This window comes from Vanellus vanellus, assembly GCF_965231255.1.
Source record: "Vanellus vanellus genome assembly, chromosome: 16".
In the NCBI taxonomy this organism is placed as follows: Eukaryota; Metazoa; Chordata; class Aves; order Charadriiformes; family Charadriidae; genus Vanellus; species Vanellus vanellus.
The window spans coordinates 4,903,140-4,929,071 of NC_138921.1; the positions used below are offsets into that span (position 1 = coordinate 4,903,140).

General features: G+C 44.7%; 2 protein-coding genes across 2 annotated transcripts; one reads left to right on the plus strand and one right to left on the minus strand.

The window, feature by feature from the left end:
- The first annotated feature begins 1,102 nt into the window (after positions 1 to 1,102).
- Positions 1,103 to 21,923, plus strand: RNF10 (ring finger protein 10). Its single transcript, XM_082491427.1, has 17 exons — positions 1,103 to 1,464; positions 7,619 to 7,821; positions 8,816 to 9,015; positions 10,058 to 10,148; positions 11,182 to 11,366; positions 11,446 to 11,582; positions 13,144 to 13,304; positions 13,857 to 13,985; positions 14,143 to 14,401; positions 14,623 to 14,756; positions 15,841 to 15,958; positions 16,303 to 16,404; positions 16,900 to 17,034; positions 17,928 to 18,025; positions 18,254 to 18,314; positions 18,466 to 18,624; positions 19,504 to 21,923. The coding sequence occupies exons 1-17, from the start codon at positions 1,302 to 1,304 to the stop codon at positions 19,578 to 19,580; spliced, it is 2,412 nt and encodes an 803-aa protein (XP_082347553.1). The 5' UTR covers positions 1,103 to 1,301; the 3' UTR covers positions 19,581 to 21,923.
- Positions 21,924 to 22,027: 104 nt separating this feature from the next.
- On the minus strand, positions 22,028 to 23,954 carry POP5 (POP5 homolog, ribonuclease P/MRP subunit; the record flags this gene model as incomplete). Its single annotated transcript, XM_082491913.1, has 5 exons — positions 22,028 to 22,529; positions 22,704 to 22,787; positions 23,286 to 23,435; positions 23,548 to 23,750; positions 23,794 to 23,954. The coding sequence occupies 5 exons, from the start codon at positions 23,952 to 23,954 to the stop codon at positions 22,426 to 22,428; spliced, it is 702 nt and encodes a 233-aa protein (XP_082348039.1). The 3' UTR covers positions 22,028 to 22,425.
- Between the last annotated feature and the right edge of the window lie 1,978 nt (positions 23,955 to 25,932).

Here is a 25,932-nt window from a genome sequence, read left to right on the forward strand (position 1 = left end):
ACCATCTAAACACTGTGGTAACCATCCTTATAATTTGCTCAGCAATTCTAAGAATAATAGACCTAAATAGGGAACAAACAGGAGTTAAAATAAGGCCTTTCATGAGGCTTCTTCTGAAATATTTATTAGCTCTGCCACTTTGCACTTACTTTTCTTGTAAGAAACCTGGGAACTGCTCTCCCAATGAACTTGAAGCTGTCATCCCTAAATTAATGGGAAAGGGACCAACACATGCAATCAAGGTCTTTGAATAATATTCAAAGGGTTAATTAAAGTGCCTTTAGTATCTCTGTTGCCTTGTGTTTTTACCCATTTTCTTTTGCTTTGAAGGAAAAGTTTTAAAGTATCACTTAAATTAGGCATTATAGAGTGATGTGTTTTGTTTGGTTTTGTTTTTTTTTTTTTTTTTTTTACTTTCACGATGTTTTGCTACAGTTCAGTGGGAATACCTGATTCTTCATATCCTCTCAGGCCTCTGCATTCACAAGCTTAACCCCTCGGGCGGTAAACTCACACCTGCTGAAGAACTGACAGTGTTTTAGTTCTTTCTGTTCCAAACCTCTCGAAATTTTTCCGCTTTGTTTGGGGTTTTTTTTGATCATTTTCCCCTCTTGCGTTGCTGGATGTACTGCCCCGCTCCTGAGCTGTTTCTGTCTCTGCTGATACCTCTTGGAGAGCCGCTCTGGAAAATAAAGGCCCCCGCCGCCGGGTTGTTATTTCCGGCTGCTTTGTGCCGCCCGGGTGGGGGGCTCCTCCCGGGCCGGTCCCACAGGACTTGTTGCCGCCCGGCCGGGGCTCGGTGCGGGTTCGGCGGGTGCCCGGGGCCCGCCGGGGACTACAGCTCCCGGCGCGCTGCGCGGCGGGCGGGGACTACGAGTCCCGTCGTGCGGCGGGGCCGCCCGGGAACGGCTCCATCCGGGTCCCGGCCACTGCTGTCGGCGGCTCGTCGCCATTACGGGGCAGCGGCGGCCGAGCCGGGGCCGGGGCGGCGCCGAGGAGCCGGTGGGTGCCTGGGCGGCGCCGACCACTCGGGCGGCAGGCAGCGCCGGGCCCCGCGGGGCTCCGTGAGCAGCTCCCTCCCGCGTCTCCCGGAGCCCCGCAGGCCCGGCCCGGCCTCTCGCGGCCCTCCCCGGTTCGAGCGGAGCAGCGAGAAGATGTCGCCATGAAGGAGGCCGAGTCCGCGCTGCGCCGCCCCCGCCGGTCGCCCCCGCGGGCCATGAGCCTGGGCCCCCGCCGGCTCCGCCAGCGCCCGTCGTGCCCCCCTGCTCAGGGCCGCCGCTCGCCCGCCGGGGCGCCCGTTGATGCTGCAGAGCCCGCCCGGCGCCACCCCCGCCTCAGCCTCCGCCATGGACAAGAGCAGCCCCTGCGGCTCCGGTGCGCCCGGCTCCTCGGCCGGCAGCAAAGGGCAGCAGCCGCGATCCGCCTCGGCCGGGCCCGCCGCGGGGGAGTCTAAGCCCAAAGGCGGTAAGAGCGGGGCGGAGGGAGGGGGGCTCCGGGAGCCCCGGGGGCTTCGGGCCGTTAGCGGTGGCCCCTCGGCGGCCCCCGGGTCTGGGGGATGGCCTTGGGCCGGGGCCGGGGCCGTGGTGAAGCTGAACTTGCCCTGCTCGGGCTGTTCGCCTCTCGGCTGGGTTGAAGCAGCTCCGTTTCAGGTCACGGCTGTTTTTCCTTTCTTTTTCCTTCCTCTTCCGGCTGCGTTCCCCGCTGGGCGCGCTGGGGTTCCTCCGCTCTCCGACGTAAGGGTTAACGCTCTATCCCTACGGGCACTGCAGTAATCAGCTTGAGAGCTAAAGCTTTGGGTTTATAGTTACAATACATGTTTGCCGGGGCCTGTTAAGAGAACCCTTAACTTTATTCTGCGCTCAAGTTGTGTGCGCTTTTACGTGGTGCCGAAGGAGGTCTGGTATCGACAGACGGCGTTTCCCGTACCGGCTGTATTTCAGTAACCCGCTGTGGAGGAGCTCGGAGTTAGTTACGTGTTGTTTGCTCCTCTGGCATTTAAAGCAAAGTGTTAGGTCTGTCGTTGCAAACAGCTAGTTTTGCTGACATAGCAGTTCATGAGGAGCCATTATGGTTCCTGTCATCTCTCTTTTCAAGGTAAGACCTGAGCCGCCTCCAGTTCTCTAAGGCTGTTTGGGAGCAGAGTGTTCCTGGCAGCCTTGCGGTTTTTTTTGTTTTTTTTTTCTAAAACCTAGAAATGGGGCAGTAGTCATTAAAATTAGTGGTTTTAGTCCCAGAAGTACATGTGAGAGTGTCAACAGGTTGCTACACCACCATCGCTGTACTAATTTCCTTCCTCCTCAGTGGTTTGTTTCAACTGTATTACTTCAGGTCTCTGAGAAAGCAACAATGTATTCGAGACGTTAACAAAATGAGTATCTGGAAGGTGTTGACTCCTTCCCAGACCTTCCAAATGCACTCGGATCCCGGGTAACCAAGTATTATCTGCTCTTCACCTCTGATAACTGGTCTTCCACAGGATAGACTGAAGCGAGTGAGATGGGAGTTGGCTCACCTACAGCTCCCCAGGTTGTGGTGTAACTGTGCGGTCGTAGTTAAGTTTTAACTTCAGATTCAAACACATGAAAGTCTTTTTAGGACAAACTTTTTTGGCAGTCATTTCTGGAAGAGCTCCTAACTGATTTGCAAAGTTTTTTGCATCGGCAACAGGATTTGGTGCAAGGATCTTATTATCCCTAGCTACTCTTGTTATTTTTCAGTCCCTTTTTTTTTTTTTTTTTTTCCATCTAGTGAACAGATGAATGGAAGCAGGGGATATCACGTCCTAGGTATGCAACAAGAGTTTTAGAACCAGATCTTTGGCTTGTGATGGAAAAACGAAGGATATAAACTTTTCCACATGTATTGCAAGAGGCAGTGTGAAAGGCTAGCAGACACGAGGTTTTCCTGTTGTGGAGAACTGGTTTCTGTCCCTGTCTCGCTAAGGGACACCTCATCACTACAGCTACTTGCTCTAGTGATGTGTGATGCTGTATGGAGGATTGTTTGCAGAAAATAAACATATTTCAGTAAGGAGTTAAGATCGCCTGTCCTGTCCTGTGGCCTTTAAGTGGAAGAAATAGTATCTGTAGTGAGGAAGGAAATAAAAGGCCTGTCATTCCAGCCCAAAATAAAAGCAGTAAGTGATTTTTCTGGAATGCCACTTTTGACTGGCTTGAAACAATGTCACTAGTAGCAGAGGGCAGTGAGGAGAGAAATCCTCATGTACCATACTCTACTACTCCTGTATAATAGGCTAACTTTTAATTTAAAAAAAACCCAACTTTTTTGAAGACCTCTTTTTTTTTTTTTTTTTTTAATAAAACAGAAGAAAATTTTGTCTCAACGTAATTCTGCTTCTAAGATGCTTGTTTCTTAACAAGGGCCAAGGGATCTGGAATGAGTTGCTTCCTTTATGGTGCATGAAAGAGGCCTGGAAAAATTGGAATCTCTTTAACCTCTTTAGGAGCAGATGTGTATTTGGGAATATCTTAACTGGAGGGTACTGACAACTAAAATGAGAAGATTCCCTTGGTCAGATTCAGGCAAACAACCACAGGACAAGCATACAGGATGCAGCTCTGTTAAATTGTGGCTGTGTTTTGGTAGCTGTTGCGTGCAAGACACTGGCATGTCACCATATGGGATTTTTTTCTTGATTTCCTTTTCATTCTACATGTAGCTGACATGGTCCACCCGATTTCTCTCCTGTTTTAGGAGAGGTATAGGAGGTATTCTGAAAATCTTGTGTCTCCTTTGAAATGAAAAGTATCCTTGAGGGACCACAGACCCTCCCCAAAACGCTGACCTTTTGTTGTATAAGTGTCTTTTGCACTGATGGTCACTGGCTTTGAGTCTAGTCAGGCTCTCACCATTTAGATGCGTTTCAGAGTTACCTGCTGTGATCAAGTCCAGAGGAAGAAATGAAGAAGTGGACGTTCATGAAACCTTGTGGTAGCTTCTCCTTCCGTTTCTCTTGCAGCACAGCTTGAAATGGGCTAAATAGGATACTGTAAGCTCTTGTACTTGTGGAAGTTGGGTTCCAGCTATCCTTCAAACTTGGCCTTAGAAACTGAATTAACGTTTCCAATGGAAGGGTTTCTTTAGGTTATATTAGTGCACCAACAGGAATCACATCCTATCAGGATGGAATAAAGTAGCTAAGGGAAAATAGGCTTGTTGAGTTTCTCTGCAGTCCTGGAGACCTGATGGACAACATTGGTTCTGGCAAACTGGGCCTTATTATTACAGTGTGAGCATGCTTAGCTGGGGTGGGTGACTGCTCAGTCACCTCTTGCTCACTGGGATGTTTGCCTTAGCAGCAGCAGTAGCTTCAGTGTGTTTTCATGAAATCACCCTGGGGCTTAGTGTGATCCACCACCCAAACCCCTTACGCAATGCGGTTGGCTTCAACATGGCTCAGCTGAAAAGAAGAGCCAAACAAAGCTGGAAGGAAACTGCAGTCCCCACCCCAATAGCAAACTACCGCAACTCCAGGACCGAAGTGGTCACCTAGAGCTGCTTTTAGTCCTGTGAACTTCATCTCCGTTCTCTGGATCTTTGGAGATAGAGGTCCTCTAACAGGATGTGGTATCCAGCAGGAGAAACCACAGATGTGAAGACTTGCTTCAGAAGCAAGAATGGCTTTGTTGCTAGTTTTATGAAATTATATAGGCAGTATTTTTTTTTATAAGTCTGTGTTCTCTTGGAGTGTGGATGAGTGGATATATTTATTATAGGTCAGACCTTGTGAGACCGGCAAAAGGACTAACTGAGGAGCTGAGTGGAGAGTAAGTACCTCACCAGCGTTGTTGCTCATTCCTAATTTGCCAAGAAGAGAGGGAAGAAAACTCCCAAATCCAAACCTACACTACTTAAAATGGATCTAACAAGAGAGGATGGCAGTGACAATCTTCCACTTTTCTCCCTGCATGAGTGCAGATAGCCCTGTCCTGCGCTGCTCTTCATAGGAATGCAAGGAGGGATGATACAAAGCAGAGCGCTCCATGACGCGTGGCACACTGGCAAGGTTGGAAGGAACGGCGTTGCTTAGATTTGGGGTGGGGGAAAACTGTTCCGGTTTACAAATGCATACTCCAAACTCCTGGTTGTCGGCTGGCTGATTTCAAAACTACTCTGGTGGACCAGAATTTTCATGAGGGTAATTATTCTGGGAGGAGAAACTTGCAGTCAGTAAAATCAGGTTTGAAGGATTTAGATTGTCATGTATGGTCTTTCCTAAAAACGGCACAGGTGGGGAGAGGACTTTTCTACAGAATGTGAGAGTCATTAGAGTGACTCCCAAAGGCTGTTGGAGTTGGTCAGAAAGGACCTGTAGTATGACAGGAATGTGCGTAACCCAGCTGGCGGACAAATTGGATGGTGACTAACTTGATTAAAACTCTTAAGTGGTAGGAAATTCTTCTGTCAGCTGCAGGTACAAGCTGTTCTTGGGCCCTGTAAAGACCCACTTTAGGCTCAACTTCTTGTCTTGATTGTTTGGTTTCCCCAGTTGGTGATCGCAGAGAAACTGCAAAGTTGCTGTAGACACAATAGGCATGCACTTCTCTAGCATGTTTACTGAAATTGCAGATTTAAGAGGGTGGCTGAGCTCTGAACTGACAAGCTCTGCTCTTGAATAACTGAAGTAGTAGTCCAAACCTCTTCAAAATACTTAATCTTTTACCAGCAACTCAGTGGTGTTGATTATAGCCTCTTCCCTATAAACACTTTCAAAAAAGGTCTATCTAAGTAATCGTTCAGCCAGACCTGGTCACACCCTCAGTACTTGGCAGCTTCTGGTGTGTTTTTTTCCTGATAACACTCATCCTACGTCTTTAGCCTGACGTGCATTGTAGCACTGCGAGCTGTGCAAGCGTGTGTTTGAGTTCCACATCTGGGGTTCCGACGGAGTTGGTTTAATTCTGAATTAAAGGATCAGCCTTTTGAATAGCAGAGTAAATGACCAGTTCTGGTGACAAAGTTTGTCTGCAAAATGTCTCTTGTCACATCATGTGAAAGTAATGATAAAGTCTTTTTACTTCTATAGCTGTAGTTGCAGGCAAAGACTGAAGTCTGCCATGTGCAAGAAACAGCAGACCACCACAAAACCCAGTCAGACCACTTTTATTACTTAAGAAGTCGGATCCTCAGTAGTGTACAATAACATGCAGACCTTCCAGTCTACTGGCCCCCTCTTTTTGGGGGCAAAGGGGGGAGAGAAAACTGAATATAACGAAAAAGTGAGACTTCGTGTGGATGATCCAATTCCAGCTGTTTTAAATGCTCAGGTAGATTGGAAGTGGTGCTGGGGAAGGGGAAAACTGGAGGCACTGGTAATGAAAACTACCCATATGAGTAGCGTGATTCTGAATCGCCGTGGTGTGTTTGCCTGCCAGGTAAGATTTACATTAAGGGGCGGGGAGGATTACAAAGTGCGAAAAAAGAAACTGGTAGGCTTTTATAAAATGGATCTAGATATTGTATGAGGCGTTACTGTTTGTGTAACGCTTACTGAGTATCCAGAGTGACTGTGGGGCTGGCTGGTGTGGATAGACATCTCGCTGGGCCTGTGGAGTTTTGCTTCCAAGCTTATCAACATACATCTTCTACAAATAAAACTTAGGGCAATCAGTGGAAAAACTAGGTTAAGTGACAGGTAAGCAATTTGCTGTGTCCTTGGGGCAACTCTGGTCCTGTGTTAAGACTATTAGAAATAGCTTCATAGTATTAATTTTCGGTTCTAGCTGTCTGGTGAAGCAGCTGTTTAGATACAGGAGACCCCTTTCAGGAGCCTGACTGATTTTTCTGCTTATGTGAGCTTTATTCCTGCAGTATTTTGCTTTGTGCTTCACTGCTGTGTCCTGCATTAGGGTCGGTGGTGTGTTCAGCATGCTTTCGAGCAAACAGTTCTTGTTGCATAGGTTGGTGGACTTAGTACTTAGATATTAGGTATGTGCCCTGCAAGGCCAAAGCATTGGGTTTGTGCTTCAAGATCGATTAGCATTTATTGGCCTTGTGAAAGAAAAGGGTATTTTTAAAACAGAATTAGATCTGTTGGGGTCTCTGAAGCGTAGGGGGCAGAATGGAGTGAAAACAGGCAATGGAGTCTTGCAAAGTGGGAGACTTCAAAACAAAGGAGGGGAGCAGTATATAAGGGAACAATGTGATAAATCGTGCATTTTCAGAAAATTGAATGAAAAAATGAAGTGGTTGTTATCAATTTTTGTAATGGGGCACAAAGATATGGTGTTGGTGTTTATCACTTAATGTACCAGGCAACACGCTAAGTCTGGTGATGGTGATTCCAAATCCACCATCACCATCTGGTGATGGTGATTCCATCCAACCATGAAGAAAATTAAACCATTCTAATAAAAGATAAAGCACAGCAAATACATCCTCCTTTTATACTCTTTGTGTAGTGATAGGTGTGAAGCAGTTTCTGTTGCTGTGGGGGTTTGATGTCCTGATGAACAACAACCTTTTAACCAGGGTCCAAGGCAGTGGCCGGGGTGGGCACATCGCTGATGCGAAGCTGGCTGAGCTGCAGTGCGTGTGAACAACTCTGAGGCTGCTGATCTGATTCTTGTTGTTTGGTTTGTTTTCTTTTTTCTTTCAGATGGAAAGAATACGAGTGGATCCAAACAGCGTTATAATCGTAAAAGAGAAACTTCATATTCAAAAAATGAGAACTTTTCCAGTCAGTCCCGTCGCTCCAATTCACAGAAAAGCAAAGCTTTTAACAAGATGCCCCCTCAAAGGGGAGGTAGTGGCGGCAGTGGCAAACTTTTTAGCTCTTATAATGGTGGAAGACGAGATGAGGTGAGAATTGTAATGCCATGCCTCCAAGGCCTTCTTTCTTGGGACGAGAGGATCATTCTGACCTGCCTAGATAGGTCTTCTGTGTTCAGCTCCTGGGCTGGGAAGGGGAAGAGCGATAAGAGGTGCAAACATCGTTGAGATGCCAGAGTGAGCGTGAGCAGAACAACTTGGCAACAAGAGAAGAGGAGTGCTCTCTGCTCTGAGAGACTTGCAATAAAAAATACCACCCGAGGAATGGGTACCTAGACAGGCCATGTACATATCTCATGAAACAGAGGTCCTTCATGAAAATATCTAGTGGTACAGTTCTTAGCTTTTAAGTCTGAGGTGCTTGTGTCAAACCACTTCAGTGTACAAATTTGCATGTGCTAGCAGTATTGGGAAAGTAATTGTATTGGCCTTGGTGGCATCGAGATGGAGTAAAACCAGGCCCAGGCTTTTATGCTGATGTGGGTGTAAATGTTGTAGACTGTTTATGGGTTTTCATTGCTAGTCGAATTTTTCAGTTTTAGTAGATGAGCAATGCTGCTCACCTAAATTGCTGATTATCAGAACTCCCCTGCTGTGTCTGTTGAATTATCTCATTCTTTACTTTGTTATATGAAAACCAACCAAAACAAGTACAGCCTGCGCAAATAGTAATCAGACTTGCTTCACTTTCCATCTAAAAGAATATTGTCAGGATTCGAACAGCTTTCTTCTGTTATTAACCTGGACTACTAGGTTTTTCCAGCTTTTACTTGTCCTTATGTCGGTGGTTGTTATGCTCTCCTTCTTTTGATCAGTGTGGGGTAAGACCACTCAGTTCTAACTTTCAGGTTTTCATGCGCTTCTAACGCTGCACTACTTGATTTGCAGAACTGGAATGGGAGAAGGTGAGTGAATGGATGCTGCGTATTTTGTATGTAATCACTGATGGGGCCTTGGTGTCAACTTGTACTGATGCTTTTGCAGTAAACTCTAGCAAGTTCTAACAGATGCTGTTGTCTCTTAGGTAGCAGAGGCTCAGCGGGCAGAGTTCAGCCCTGCCCAATTCTCTGGTCCCAAGAAGATTAATCTGAACCACTTACTGAACTTCACTTTTGAACCCCGTGGCCAACCAGGCCATTTTGATGGGAATGGACATGGCAACTGGGGGAAAAGGAACAAGTGGGGACATAAGCCTTTCAACAAGGAGCTCTTCCTACAGGCCAAGTGAGTGGAAGACTGGCAGGGCTCGTAGACTTCTGCAGAGGCGCTGAGCTGTAAGGGATGATCAGCCAGGGAGTTGTGTTTGACCTTGACTACTTGTATTGACTTTTCCAGGGTGAAGTTACTTCTCTGTAGTGTTTTTAGTGGTAATGACTATACTTGAAAGAGATAAAAATACATCAAGTTGTCATCTTTACCTGTTTACAGGGGATCTGATGGACTGAGTCCTTCAGATACAAAACAATTAGTCTTCTGCTCTGATGTTCTACAATTGCTTGTGGAACATGACAATCCATTTAGGAAGCCCTATGTAGTTCTCTTACAGAAGGCAGTTGTTTTTTCAAAAAAAAAAAAAAAAGTATGTTGAGATGGTAGGGGTAACAGTTGCTGGATGAAAGCTAATTTCAATTTACAAGTCCCAGAAGCAATTACTCGTGTGGGTCTTAGTTCTTAAGCTGCTGATTATTTCACAGGCCCTTAGGTATGTAGTATAACCCAAATGATGACCCGTATAGTAATCCAGCAGCAGAATTGCTTTTGACTGGAAATAATGGTCACATTCACCGGAATTTGAAGGGTGTTCAGGACTTCTGTGTCTGATCATGTTAAAGATAACAAATACTATTTTCAGCATTGATGCTTCTGATTTTTTCCTGTTGTTTTGTGGCTTATTGTAGTGAAGTCTATTTGCAGGTACCCCAGTAGTTCTAGTTTTTGTGAGTATATTTTTTTCCACTTGTGGATTCCCTGTTTTTTAATAGATCCTCAATGGAGCTGGCTGTTTCTTACGTGTTTCTGGAAAACCACTCTGCCTGGCTCATTCTGTAGTTAGTATGTGATGTTGTGTCTAACTGAAATTACACACACCTGTATTCTGGAAATCAGGTTGTGAATTGAACTCTTGTTTTTTGCTGGTAGAAGTTACTGACTGTGTCCAGCAGTTTTCTGCTGGACAAAGAAGCAGCTCAGAGAATCCTATAGGATAGTTCTCAAAGAATTTTTAGAAACAACTGAGTGGATCATCTGTCTCTTTGCCTTTCCCCAGCTGCCAGTTTGTTGTCTCTGAAGAACAGGACTACACAGTCCACTTTGCTGATCCAGATACCTTGGTCAACTGGGACTTTGTGGAACAAGTGGTCAGTTGTGATGGGCTAGATTTTTTTTTTTCTTCTTTTTAAGGAGCTCAACCTGTCTTTAATTGCCTCTTTATCTCTGTGATGTTACGTAAAACTCAGCTGTTTTTGAGTTGAGGCCTCTTCTGTCACTCCCACAATACTGGGAAAGATCTGTCATGGAATATATTATGAAATACTTTCATGACAGGAAAAGAGAAGTGCTAAAATCTATTAGGAAAATTAGCAGCTTCTTCTTGCTTTCGCAGATGGGAGCTCATCAAAAATAGTATCTGACATTCTGTAGACAGAGTCCTTGTGATCGAGATATTAACAGAAAACTTGGGCATGAGTCCATGGAAGAGGACTAGAGTGTAGAATTTTGAAGAATTATTCTGTGCATAGGTGGCCCATCTTGCCTAGCAACAAAATGGGAAATCTCTTGAGAATTGTGGTCAGAACTTTAGGTTGCCTCAAGTAGAAACTTCTTATCTGCCAAGACTAGTCTTGGAGTATGGTGTAGCCAGAGAGGAGTTAAACTTACTGTTACCTGATGCTACAAGAGAGCTGAAAAAATCTAGGTGCTTGCCTGGAAGTTATGCCTCTGCAATGTACAGATGCTAATAAAGTGTCTGACTAAACTAGCATGTTCAAGGAAATAGGTAAGTTCAGTCTTGCAGTTAAACGGGGCTGCACAAGTCTGCTTGTGTAAGTGAGGCGACAGAGCTCATTTGCTGTCTTCCAGCGTCTGAATTCGGATGATGAAGATGCTGCTGACTCTGACAGATGATGGATACATGAGAGGAGACATGAGAAGAGTCACTTTTTTAATGTCATTAGAGTAGAAATACCAGATGGGTGGCTTTGAAGGTTATTCCATGTGCAGTCTGAAGTTGTTACTTATTTACAGACTACTTAATTTCTTGGTAAAGAAACAGAGCCTAAAGAGCTGGAATATTCATATGTTAGAGTAGATCTTACAGGTGGCTTCTTCTGTAGCACAAGAACCGATTTCCAAGTCTGTAACTTGTACCGTTCTTCTCATGTGCCATTTCAGCGAATTTGTAGCCATGAAGTGCCCTCTTGCCCAATATGTCTGTACCCACCAACCGCAGCAAAGATCACCCGCTGTGGGCATATCTTTTGTTGGGCGTGTATCCTTCACTATCTCTCCTTGAGTGAAAAGACCTGGAGCAAATGTCCTATTTGTTATGGCTCTGTTCACAAGAAGGACCTCAAGAGGTGAGACTTGATATTTATTAAGTGATGTATCTTTTTGAAATGTTATTTTTACTCTACTAACCTCCTCCTTACGTTGCAGTGTTGTTGCTATGGAAACACGTCAATATGCAATTGGTGATACCATTACGATGCAACTTATGAGAAGAGAGAAAGGTGTTCTGGTAGCACTGCCCAAATCTCAGTGGATGAATGTGGTGCAGCCTGTTTACATCAGAGGTGAGCGTATCTGAGTACTGGTGGTTGGCATCCTGCTCCTAATTGTGATGAGAACTTGTGTAGAGAGGGTTTACCATGGCAATGCCATGCTGTCACCTTAAAATAGACCAAACTGCAAAACGTGGGCTTTAGCAGCTGAAAACCTTAATGACTACATATTAATAACAAGTTTTCTACCCACACTTTGTTTTTTGTAAGGCTTTAACTTGTGTGCTGTTTCCCTTCGAAGTACTGCACTGCAGACTCCTGCCTTCTCAATCATTGGTATTAGTTTGATGTGTGTTTTGTGTCCTATAGTCATTGGTGTCACTCTTACTGCTTTTGTTGGCTCTTCAGTGTCCTTAACTTTTTCTCCTCCTGACTCCTCATTATACAGCTTAGCAAAAATAACTGTCTCTGTGCCTAAACTATTTCCAGGATGTAATCTTCACCAAGGTTTTCATCATCTTCACTTATCAACTAAAATCTGAGAATGATATGGGAAAATAATCAAAATTATTGCAAACCTATTCCAGACATCTGTTGCCTGACTTCTTCAGTTCTCTCCAGTCAAGTAATGTGACTAACATATCATCATCTTATCTGTTAGTATCACAAAAATTTTGTGACTAAAGAAATAATTTTACTTAACATTGCTGTTTTGTGGGCTGTCTTGGCTCACTTCATTTTGCAGTCACACTTGTGAAAGGCTGCGCGCATTTAAGCGCTCTGTAAAAAGTCATCTCCTCAGGCATGATGGGTATCCAGCAGGCAGGGTCTGTGCTTACGTGTTCCTCAGAATTTGAAAGTAAAGGACTTTAAATCCTTTCATAAAACAAACAAAAGAACAAATATGGGATTTGAGATCATTCTAAACCCAGGAAATTCAGCATTAACTTTATGTTCTGTAGACAAGGTTGAACCCTTGGGGAGCGGTGAATTTAGGGACTGCACTGGTATGTGATGCTATGGTTGCTGTAAGCTTTATAGTTAATGTAAGCTCTCTGTTAGCAAAGATGACTACCTTTTGCTAAACTTGCAGTTCTTTTTTTAGAAGCAGCACAACAGAAATAGTAAACTAAACTCACAATAATTTTTTGTATGGATTTTGAATACTTATGGGTTTGTGAACTAGTTTGAGCCAAAACAGAGGTCACTTTTGCAGAACTTTCCAGTTGCAGTATTTTTGAGTATATAGAGAAGAGGAAGAAGCAGCAGACTGTGGTGTTTGAGGAAGTTTTGACCACCCAAGCCATCTCAAAGCTGATGTTTCCACAGCATAAAAGTTTAGACTTGATTTTTTTTGATGTGTAGCAACTGAATGGTGAAGTGGCGGGTTGAAAGTGCCGGGTGTACTGCTGTTTGGGGGAGATGTGTGTGGCAGAGCAGGTATGTGGCACCAGCTGGTGTCATCAATGATATAATGGTAATAGGCAGAGTCTGTATCAAACTTTTAAGTACTGTCCGCCCTGAGGCGGAATAACTCACAAAATTGAGCAGTAACAAAACTTCAGAAGAAACAGCAGTTCAAATTGGTGCCTCTGCATGTGGATATTAATGATTTGGTGCTCCTTCTGTTCAGATGACCAGCAAAGTCAGTATTCAAAGCTGCTTCTGGCATCCAGGGAGCAGGTCTTGCAGCTGGTGATTCTGGAGGAGAAAGCGGCATTACTGAAACAGTATGAGGAAGAAAAACACACCCCAGAGGCTTGCTTTATTGAGGCAGCTATCCAGGAACTGAAGGTGAGAACCTCTTTGGAGTAACTTTATTTTTAAGAGTATGTGGAGTGATGAGCATCTACGTTCTTCTGCCTAAGTGGTTGTGTGTGATTATTCTGGTCTCCACGATGTAAATAATAGCAAAGTGGTGATGTTTGCTGCTAGAATAGCATTATAAATCTTGGAGGAGACTGTTGCCTTTGGACCCCAGGTGTCCGGTGTGATGTTCAAGGTAAGAGAACAGAAAGCTGAATGGTATTCCTTCCATAAACATAAAGGAGTTCTGCTTTCAAAGAAAGATGTGTTTCACTTTCAGGTCCAGCAATTTCTGGGATAACTTCTATCGGGCAGACATGAGGAGATCTGTAGAATATTCCTTTTCAAAGTCTTTGGGCATTCTCCAGTGGGTGTGCTTTCTAGTAACAAGAAGGAGAGGACCTCTCTTCAAGAGTCACTCTTTGTCTACAGATGTATTATAGATTTATGAAAACCTGAAAGGACAAGGCTAAAAATAACTGTGGTGGTCTCCTGGCTTAAATAGGAAATTGAAACTTGTTCTCTTTGGGTGACCTGCAGGAACGAGAAACAGCACTCTCTGCTGACCAGAATAAAAACAATGGCATTGCTGGAATCAGCGCAGCTGTGGAAGAATTGGTCCTAGAAAGTTCCAAGGCTGTGGAGCCTGCAGTTTCCCAAGAAAAAAAGGTGGGTGACAACTCTGCTCTGACAGGTCCTGTTAATACCTAATTCTGCTACTTAACACTGCAGTGTACGGTGAACTGGTGCCAAAGATTTTTTGCAGAGATGATAATCTTTCAAAGGCGGTGATGTGGTACTAACTGTATGCTCTCTGCTGTGATAGTGTGGTGTGGAATATCTCTCTGCATTTGATGAGGAGCTTGTGGAGCCTTGCTCTGATCTGGCGAGTTCCTCTTCGCCTCCTGTGGAAGCAGAAGAGGCAGTGCTGGATGAAGAGCAGGTACCTGAGGTGGACACCATAGGGGAACCTGATATGAACACTACAGAAGAACCAAATCCAGCTGAAACAAGCTACCAAGAATCTAAAGATACAATTAGCAGTGGACATCTTAGCAGCTCTCCTTTTTACTATTTCTATCAAGGTCAGTGCAATGAGATCCTAGAATCATGGGGACAGAGTTGCCCTCTTTGAGATCCTTCTTGAGGAGGATGTTTGTCAGGTCATTAGATGCAGCTAACTCCTGTGAAATGGAGCTGAAACTGAAAGGAGCTTTAATTTTGGTACTGGAGAATGCACTGTGGTGGGGAGAAGGGTATTGAAAATTAACAGGCAAAGAACAAGTGACGATATCTTATCTTATAGCGGAGGATGGACAGTGTATGTATCTTCACCCTGTGAATGTTCGATGTCTTGTTCGTGAATACGGCAGCTTGGAGAAGAGTCCAGAGAAGATAACTGCAGCTGTAGTGGAGATAACTGGCTACTCAATGACAGAGGTAGTTGTTTTATCTTCTTATTAATTAAGGGCCCTTGTTTTAGCAGATTAATCATTGTACCTGACAGATGAGACTTGTTTCTCTTCAGTAATAAGAAATAATAACTATTAATGGGTCGGCGTGCTGATCCGTGAAGGCATCTCTGTAAGGTGCAGTACCTTATGTTGCTTTTGATAAGTAGGCTGCAGTCTAGCTTTTTTTTTTTCTAGAAGGTGGGAAATTCTAGGAGTAACAGAATTGCAAGTTTAAGATTGGTTTGTTGTTAAAGCTGTCTTAAAAAAAGGAAATTCTTTTCTCATATAAGACAGTAGCTTGAACGAGACAGATTGTCATCTTTCTCACCCTGAGAAGTGTTCTGCCTCTGTCTTGAACAAACAGTTGTTTCTGAGCATCAAAAGTAGAGGTGGGACGTTATGAAAATAAAGATGGAAAGAAACTTCAGTGTTTGAGGTAGAGGGAGTGAAAGTGCTTAAGGCACTGAAGTTGTGGACGAGGGGATGGGTCTTGGATTCCTTTACCTCAGATAAAAACAACTGTAAGAATTGTCATGTACAGTAACAACTATACATAATTCTTAATTCATCTTTAAGGAAGGATACGCTCAAGTAAGAACGTATGCGGAAGTAGTAGGGAATTGTCTTCAAGTTTTTCATCTCTGCGAGGAAAAATACAAAACTCAGCTTGTTTCAGTCTAGCAAAGTGGTGGTCATTGGTGCAAATAATTTAAGTGTAAAAGTCAAATTTGGTCCGGTGCAAAATGAATTGTGTCAGAATACTGATATTGTAGAATTATTCCAGTGATGTGAGTGAGAAGGGAGAAATAACCAGAAAATCAGTAAGTGAGCTGGAGTAACTGCATCCAAATCTGATTATGGTGTAGTCGCTGGAGATCTTGGTGCATTTGCTTCTGACCCAGGGCATCCTTCGCATGTTTATAGTTTGTAAAGTGTTATTACTGTGTCACTGCTACTGCTTTTTTCCATTTGATTTAACGAATGGTGAGTGTTCAATCTCCATAAGCTGTTCATTGCTATGGCAGCCTCTAGACCTTGTTGTGATAATGTATCTGTTCTTTTTTAATCAGGATATAAGACAGCGTCATCGCTACCTCTGTCATTTGCCCCTCACCTGTGAGTTCAGCATTTGTGAGCTGGCTCTGAAGCCACCCATCATCTCTAAGGAAACTTTGGAGTTGTTTTCAGGTTGGTACTGCCTTTCTAGTATGCTCTGTCATGTATCCGTGAGGGTGAAGTGGAAGTTGTTCTTATCTCCTAATGGCAGAAAAAAGAACATACATAGCAGCTCTATTCCTCTTGCACCAACTGTCTGATGACTACTAGACAGAACAACTCCAATTCACTGTTTCATAAACAACAATTATACAAAGAATAAAAAAGCCTGACTGCTTGGAAGAGCATATGTTGTTTGTAAGCACATTTTGTTATTAATGTGTTATAAATGAACGTGTTGTTCTCAAAGCTGGAGAAGACATTGCTAAAATACTGGTTTGGGTTTTTTGATATCCAATGCTGTGCATTGCTCATAGATGACCTTGAAAAGAGGAAACGTCTACGGCAGAAGAAAGCTCGTGATGAACGACGACGTGAACGCAGAATTGAGATAGAAGAAAACAAGAAACAGGGCAAATGTAAGTAGCAATTGAGTGTAACTGGTGGATTTTCAGTCATCTTTAGTTGCTGAGCTGATTTCTTGAGTTCTAAGGCCTTTAGTTTGTAGTGTGTACTTAGAACAAGATTACAAGGCATTAGAAACGACGTCTGTAGAGGAAAAAAAAAAAGCTGTTTTAGTCAGGATGTTAAATGATGTTATGCAATTCCTGCATACTTGCCCATTATAGGAGAGACAGAGGGCATTCGAGGGCACAGCTATCTTCATGGTGTAAATAGCTCTCAGGATTCTTAGTTTCTGGTTTTATAGTAATCAGCATATAGAGTGACAAGTGAAGAGGGGAAAAAAACAAACCCTAGGAACTGCTTCCATCCAGCAGCAGGGCTTGTACTGGTCTCTAAAATAGAGCGTGGAAAGAAAATTGAGTTGGCACCTCCTAGACTCCTGAAACAACTTGCGTATTGACAGTCCTCCCCCACATTGTGTAGTGCTTTAATTTAAAACCTCTTTCTAGATCCAGAGGTCCATATTGCTTTAGAGAATCTGCAGCAGTTCCCTGCTTTTACCTCTTGCCCCGGAGAAACTACCAGCACTGATCATCAGAGCTTCTGTCTGTCTCCTCTTGGCAGAAGCCCCGTGTTTCAGACAGGTGAGCATCTGGAAAAACACATCACATCTAGTTCTTGATATTTCTTTTGGGATCTACTGCTCAGGTCATCATGCTGAACTTTCTTAATACTGATCAAAGTCTGCTTCTTTCCTGGATTGCCTATGAGATCAAACACAAAAGGCTGACATGGCTAAGAAACATCCTGGTCCTTTGTCTGCTTTTTACTACCTCTGCTTCAGTGACAATATGAGATCTGCACGGTAGTTACCCCATCTTTTAAATCTTTGCTGAGGCAGAAGAAAAGAAAGGAAAAAAAAATTCCCCAAAAAGGCCGGGGGGCAGGGGGGGAGGGGGGAGAGGGAGAGGGAGGGGAAGAGGAAGGGGGAGGGGGAGGGGGAGGGAAGTGTGTATGCCAGGAAAACACTACTGGCATTTTTTCTTTCTACCCTCTCCATCTTCCTCACCACGTCATACTAAAATCAAATGTAGTTGATGAGCACTCAGTCAGGTCGTTGTCTAGTGATTCTTTACCAAGTGTTTTATCTTGCAGTTCATAAAAAAAAAAAAAAAATTAAATAGAAACTATCCTTCAATGTTTTTTCAAAAAAAAGCCCTAACACCCCCCCGCAAAAAAAAAAAAAACCAAAACACCACCAAAAAAACTTAGACAGCACTCCAAAATAAGCAGACATACACCACCACCACCACCCCCAAAAGGAAAGAAAAACAACCCAAACTCAAATTCCCTTAAATAAAAAGATTGAGGAAATTTGAGAGTTCCCACTGTGTGACTAATGGATGGAATTAATGAGAGAAAAATGGTTAATTACATAAGATAATAAAACTTTATTTCTGTTTCATTCTGATAAGCAGCATAATGAGTGCCTTTGCCAAATGCAACTGGCTTTAATTTTCTGCTGCTTTCTCTGTAGAGTCTATTCCAACTCCACTGTCACCTGCTGCCAGCCAGGTCAGCCCATTGCTCTGTGGGAGCTTAGAAGAAGAGTCTCCCTTCCCTTCCTTCGCCCAGGTAAGCCATGTAGCAGAGTAAATCTTGTCAGAATTGCTTGTGTCTTAGTTGGGGATTAGTCTGAGAACACAATTGCTTCCCCCACAAAAACAATGTGGGATAGAGCTTATGGAGACATCATAGGGTTTGAGTGCTTGAAGGGGTTCCTAGATTCTCTTGCTGCTTAGGGGGTGTGCGGGATTGTTCTAGTACATGGGATTTAATCATATCTTACAACTTCTTTGATAGATGTTGAGAGTTGGAAAGGCAAAACCAGAAACATGGCCCAAACCTGCTCCAAAGACAAAAGGTAAGAAAATTTGGTATTACTACTTCAGGTTCTTTATCATGTATCTAAAGCTAAGAAATCTTGTAACTTCACAAGAAACATATGAAGCGTGGAGGGGCACATGCACTGTGAGAAAAGCTTTCTGCCTCTCAAGGCCCTTTCTTTCTTTCAGATGAGAACACTCTGGCGCTCCCTGTGCCAGTGGATAGTGATGGAGAAAGTGACAGCTCTGACCGCATACCTGTGCCCAGCTTCCAGAATTCCTTCAGCCAAGCTATTGAGGCAGCCCTCCTGAAACTGGACAAACCGTCCACAGCTGATCATTTATCAGGTAAAGGGTGGGGTTGAAGGCATGAAAGACATCAGAAGTGAAAAATTTGACTATTTCCCCTTCTTCCTCTGGAAGAAGTGATAGCAGCAATTTTGGGGACCAGATATTGGCCACAGAACAGTTCTGAAAATTGTCAAGCTGTTTAGAAACCACAACCTGATGAGGGCTTCTGTTAGCTTAAAGCAGCTCTCCTAGTGGGAGAGCAACTAGCAAAGAATCCTGTTAGGACAAAGATGGCTTTTGACAATCACATTTGCCATGTCTTAAGCTTTCTCCCAAGGAAGTTCAGGTTATGGACTTTTAAAATAAAAATATCATAGCTGCTGAGCTACCACTTAAGTTTGACCAAAATGTCAAGGTAGCTGCTAGCTGAGATTTCAAATTAGGGAGTCTGAAACAAGTTGAGATGAACTTAAACCTCTAACCTTGCTGCTGGCTGATAAAACTAACTTGTAATGCTCAGTTGTGATGTTTAGCTCTGTTTTTTGTTTGGAGACTGCACTGAGAGTTGGATGGGAGGGCCTGGGAGTTTCAGTGAAAGTGAGTGTCAGCTCCAGCTGTGTTTTTTTGGGCATGGATGAAAGCAATACCTGTCTGAAAGGCAAACTGCTGCACGTTTGGGGTCCTAAAATCTTTTGTTGCAACAGCAACTTTAGAATCAGTTAGGCATGTTTATAGGCATGTTTTAGGCGTGATGGAGTCTCCCTTAGTTTGTCTGCAGTCATTTTTTTGTTAAAATTAAACTACCTGGTGCTCAGTGAGTTGATAGGAAGTATCATGGACCTGTAGAAGTCATTTAGGCTAGGGAAGACCGTTTATCATTTGTGTGACATTCCTATTCTGTGAGAAGAATGACAGTATCATTTTAATCCTTCACAGAGGAAAAGGGAGGCAAGAAAAGAAAGAAACAGAAGCAGAAGCTACTGTTCAGCACCTCTGTTGTTCACACAAAGTGATTCTGCTATTCAAGAGAAGTTTCCTCTCCTGGTTTTCTTTTCATTTTGCTTTGTTTTGCTGCTATAGTTTAAGTATTTAAATTTGAACAGACTAAACTTGTGTTTCCAGGGCTTCTAGGGGGTTCAGGAGGAAACCATGACAGTATATGTTGAAGTAAGGTGTTTTGATTCCAACTGCTTAATCAGTTTATACTGAAACAAAGTTTTGAACAAAATAACCCAGAGAAAAATGAGCCAAGGCTTCTAGTCTATGCCGTGTCGGTTCTTTTGGCCTAATAAGCAGTATGAAAGTCTTTACAGCTGTGTGGCACTGCCAGAATACTGCAATATTAGCTAAGTGAAGAGGCAGAGAGCCTTTATTTCCCTAGAAGTATCCATGGGCAGTAGTCCATCTGACTGTGACAGTAGTGCTGTTTCAGTAAAGCTGTCAGACTGCTCTCTTGAGGAACTGATTTCCGCCGCACTGGAAACGGGCAAAAAAGCTTCCTGGCTTTAGAGTGTTAGCTGCTATATCTGTTCTTTTTCTAAAGAGCAAGAATTCCTCCTGTTCTCCTGGCTTGGAAAGGTTTAAAGCTGAGGTGAGTGTAAAGCAGAACTTGGCTGCTTGGTTTTGAAGTGACTCTTGATGAATTTGTGTATTTTAAAATGTGTACTGGCACTAGTGGTAGAAGGAACCTCCTGGCTTCTCTCAGTTGTTCAACTGTTTTAATGTGGGTGAGTGAGGCTGCTAATTTTTTTTTTTTTTTTTTTTTTTTTTTTTTTTGCCAACCATGGGCTACACATTCTTTGTAACCTGATCATCTAGAATAAACACTCCACCCTAGGGCTCTTGGTAACTACCTGAATGGTGTTTTGACACTGGCTGCTCTTGAAGTGGAAGAATAACTGATAGCTGGAGTCTGTAGATAACTTTTTATCTCCCAGCAAGAAACTGGGGTCTCTTGTACTGGGTTAAGGGCCTGTATCTGCATGGTTCTGGGATGTAAGTTGGTCTGCACTAAGCACCTCGGGCTATAAACATGCCTCTTCTGGACCCCTCCCCGCTCTTTCTTTGGGTGGTTGCATTCTGCACTGCTTGTGGTTTGATTTGAGCTAATGAGTTAAGTGGTGTGGATTTTGTTGAACAAAATGAACTGTAGGTGTAATGTACCAGTCAAGGCCAACAGTTGCAATAAATCATGTGCACATGCACTTATAGTACTGCACACTTCCTGACCTATAACCCAACTGTGCTATGAACGTGGAGCACACCACCACTTAGTTCAAATCTTACCTTCCGACTGACAAAATTCATGCCAGGGAGCTATAAAGTACCACCTGCCTTACAGAGCAAGACTGACAAGTGTCTTCTGCTACCTTTGGCCCCACTTGCACCAGTAGTCCACCTATGTTTGCACAGGCTTTAAAATGTTGATGTGCTCTCTCCCTCTGATGCTGTGAGAGGTCTGAGCGAGGAAGCTGGGTGTTTGAGACTCCTGGAGTCAGGTATTCATTCTTAACACCACTGGTAAAGTCATTGGTTGTGTCCCTATGTAAAAAGTTTATGTCAATACATAGATGCTTGATTTCAAAGTGATAGGCTCCATATTATACAAGTGCTTCCTCAAGGCACTTGAGCGTGTGCGCATGGGAGGCTGCTACCAAAGAGCATACTTTACAAAGCTCTGTATGCAGCTGTAAACCAGAAAGAAGGGGGAGAGGGAGGAGGTAAAGAGTACTTCAAGTGATACAGGAGGATAGAGGAAACACTTGCAAAACATTCTTTGAAAGCAGCTTGACTTCACGCTTGGTCACAATTAACTACACTTGATGGAAAGACCGTACAGTTTGTCAAGAGAGTGCAAAGAAACTAAGACAAAGATGCCTGAAAGTAGTAACACATCTTGCTGTTAATGCTTTACATGCACACTGGGAAACTATTGATGAGAGTAGAGAAAACAACTAAGTAAGAAGATTTCAAGTATGCTGTTAACTGCATTCACAGTACTATTGTTTGCTATTTGTAACAGTCATTTTAAGCCATGGAACAGGAGTAACTACTTAGTGTCTAACCAGTATCTGTTGTGTTCTATTACCTCTACACATTTATAGTCAACTTTTCTTTGCATTGGGAAGAGACAGAATAGCTGGAGCTGGTGTAACTCCCCTCCACATGTCGCAGGCACTAGGACAAGGGAAGTGATGCAGGCAGGGAAGACTGTCCCTTGTGCAGGGGCAGTCTCCAGAGGACAGCATCTTCAAGTTGTATCTTGTTTTCCTATGGATTCAAGAGATAATACCAGCAATGCTACTTTCCTGTAACTGATTGGTGTAAACTTAATAAATATCTAAGCAGTACTTGTACCTATGAGTTTTATAATGGGTCAGATGGAGTTGAGTCTTACAGCTCTACCTTGCATTCCATGTAATCTCTGCTCCTGTGTACACAACTGGTGCTTTTGTGACTCAAAACAATGGACAGCCCTATGGATATCAGCTGCACTTGAAGGTAAAAAACAGTGAGATGTTAATGCTTTTTCTGTACCGAATAACTACATTCCTTGTCGATGCCAACTGCCTAAAGATCACTTCTACCTCAGCATGAAGATCACATTGAGCTGCTATACTCCTTAGGAGTGCAGGTGATTTTGACTCCTGGAGTGAAACAGGCAAGTAACCTACTTAAGTAAAACCGTATTTTTTATTTTAAGAAAAAAAATTATTTAGGAACACTCGGAATGGGGGAATTGAAGTCTAAATATGTACAGATGCTTTTTCTGTCCCTTGCTTTGCTTAGCACTGAAGATAACTGGTAACATCTTGATTACACAAGTACAGGACAGAGTTGAACAGTAACTCGTAACATTCAGTCTGTCTCTATGCCATCATCATCTTCCTCATCTCCACTTTGAGACTGCTCTTCTGTAAGGGAACAGCTCAACAAGGACTTCTGTATACACCGCCTTTCCTCTGCAACAAAGAGAACAGAGGGTCATTACTTGATCTCTTCACATATGCTGGAATATCCTTAACATCTAAAGAAAGGAATGTTTCTCAGTTCAAGAGTTCAAAAGTAGCCCAGCATATGCTACAAATCCCCCAGGAACTGAGGCCGCATTTAGGAAAGCAGTTGAAGGAACTCACCTTCATTTGTACAGTTTTGCAACAACATCAGCAGCTGTCTTCTATTATACTGGATTAGAAATTTCTGACATGTTCTTATAGTACCTGTAGGGGTCACAAGAACAATACATAACAATCTACAAAACCAAGTGTTTCAGAGCTGCTAGGATATTTTCATTGCATCGAGTGACCACTTTATTAATGCAAGTGCTAAGAGGGGACTGTAGACTTCCTTTCCACACTGTTGTGCTAAATGCTTGACTACCAGTTTCTAACATGTGCCTGTTATTTGCCCCAGGTGGTTAATTTTCAGGACATAAATGATACTATACTTTGAAAATATATTTTAAAAAGAAAATAATGTAATATTCTATTTGCTGCTCTGGTTTTTGTTTACATGTAATGAAGATTCAAGCAGAATTAATGAGGGTTTCAACAAAGAACTGCTGGTACCCGTTTCTTATTTAGATCTGCTAGAAACAGCTCAGCTAGTGGCATGAAAGCTGTCTATCACATCCCCAGCAGTGAGGTGGGGTTCTTCCATTCTAGCAGGCTTGGAAGGTACGGCTGTGCACCACGGCCTCCCCCCAGGCCCCGGCTAACCTCCGACGTGCAGAGTATTGAGGGAGCAGGAGTAGCGCTGGGCCCGGCTCTCCAGCTGCCTGACGAAGGGGAGCGCCGAGCAGAGCAGCTTGTAGAAGTCCTTGCGGCAGCGCAGCAGCACGGTGCCGGTGTAGGCGTTCAGGTACTTCACTGCGGAGGCACAGAGGCACCGGTCAGCCCGGGCACCCGCCCTTCCCGAAGAACCCCTCTCACCCCCTCCCTCCCGCCCCGAGGGCGCGGGGGCGGCGCGTCCCGCCGGCACCTGTGAAGGAAATGGAGCAGCAGGCCAGGCCGTAGTCCCCGTGCACCCGCCCGATGGCTTCCCTGACGGCGAGGCCCACGGCGCGGTCCTCGATGCACTGCCGGCACCGCGGGTCCTCCGAGAGCACCTCGCACAGCACGTACCTGCGGGACAGCGCGGCGTCAGCGGGGCAGGACGGGACGGACCCGCACCCGCGGCGGCGCCTTCTGCCTCACCTGTTCTTGAAGCGAACCATGGCGGCGGTGCCCGATCCGGACAGGCGTTTCGCCTAGCCAATAGGCGAGGCGCCTCCGCCCATCGCAGCCAATCGTTGTCGTGCAGGGGCGGGGACAGAGGAAGGACTTCCCGGCCCCAACCGTCGGCGCGGTCCCACCTTCCTTCAGCATCCGGCTGCGGGGCGTGCGCATGCGCGATCCTCCTCTATGGTCCCCTCCCCGGCCGCGAGCCGCCGGGTCCGTTGGGGCGGCCGCGCGCGGCGCCCCCGCCACCGGCCTCCGCCCTCCGCGCGGGGGCGCGCGCGGCTCGCGGCTGAGGGGGCGGCGGCACCTCTGGGTTTGCTGAAGGTTAATTCATTTGTTTTATAGCCCTTTTTCGCTGTGTTGCTTCTATCCGCCTTGGCTGAGGTGACCCCAGCCCGCTCGGTCTACTGGTAAATCGTCAGTTAGATAGAAACGGGACGTGCCGCCCTCACAGCCCCGCTTGATCTGAGCGGAGGCGCGGGAAGGCCCTGGGGAGGAGGGTGAGGACGGGCCCGGTGCTGCAGTCATCCCCTGGGGCTGTGGCAGGTGGTGGGGCCGAGGGCGTTAGCGGCGTGTCCAGTGCCACCCCTGTGCTCCTGGAAGGGCTCTCTGCCTTCGCTGCCTCACAAAACTACTCCAGTAGCTATAGCTCCTCAGGCGGCTGGTATGGCGTGTTTTGGGATATATACTAACTGTCTAACAAATGAAAACAGCTGAGAAAACTGCAGAACAGAGCTATGTATCATTATTTCTGTAGTGGTTTTCAAAGCTCTTATCTCTGATGGGTTATCTGAGGAAGCAAGGGGTGCTCTTCTGGTACCAGAAGAAACTGGGGAGAGGGGAAGCGGGGGTAAGATGGGAGGTGGGAGTAAGAGCCAGTTAGGTCAGCGTCTAATTCATGGGAGAAGCACTTTCACTGAGGTCCCTGGAGCCAAATTGCACAGGAGACCTGATGCACTATAAATTAAGTGGGAACTCATTGCTAATTCAGAGTGGAAACATCATCTTTAATGACCTTAATTCTAGACAACGAAAACAATGATAAAACCCAGTGGAAATCCTGTCCTGGATGATAAACTTCTGCCCTCTGAAACAGGATGCCTGTTCTGCTGCTCTCTCCCTTTCTCTATTAGCTCTTCTCTCCTTCACCTGTGATCACATTTTTGAGTCATGTTCTTCTGAGAACTGCAAAATATGATTTGCCTGGGGAGAAAAAAGCATGAAGTCTAGTATGGACTTGCCAAGAGACCTTTTATTTTGGGCCATGATCAAAGGGGCTGGGGGAAGTTTGTCAGTTTCTGAAGCTGATGCAGGTAGAAGCATTTTCTTGATGACAGAGACTGCATTGCATCGATCCGTGCCATTATTGCTTTGTGTTTTAATATCCAAACTGGGATCTAGCTGTCATCTGTTCCACTTGTCAATACAGTGAGCTCCTAGGTGATAAGCTATTCTCACGGTTTTGAGTGATATTGAACGTATTCCAGTGTGTTTTCTTTGTGGAGTGAGGTCCCAGCTTAGCCTCCCAGCCTGCCAAGGTATATTTGCCTGCTGCCCCTGTCTTCCTGGTGGCACCCCCATCCTGCCTTCTGAGTGGGTTCGGGTTGTCCTGTGCTGCTCAGGTTGCTTTCACTTATGCCCTCCCTTATTTCATTCTCTTTGTAGCAGCATGGCTGGGTCTCTGACAAGCAGACCATGTGAATGCACTCTGCCCTGAAATCCAATAGGACGTGTGCACTGTGCATGCTACAGGCTGGGCCCTATGTGTAACGAAGGCCTCTGTTTTCAGTCCAGAAGGCTAATTAGGAGAGACACGGTGCAAAGAGAGAGCAGTGTTGTGAGAGAGCCTTGTCCTGCTTCATTTCACGTAGGATATTGCCTTTAGTTCCCTGTTGTTGGTTTGGAGGATGCACAGAGCGGCATCCTGAACCACCACAGCTCCCTGTACAGTCACTGCCTGAGTTAGTACAAACTGTGTGAGTCCAGTCAGGCGTCATGGTGTGCTGAGCTGACAGCACAGGACTAAAAGGTTGCAACATTTTCACATTTGTTTTCCCACCTCCTCACTCCCATCTTCTGCCAGCTTTGCTGTATTGATTCTGGTGTCAGTGATTCAAGAAACTGTCACAAGTGATGGTGAGTTATA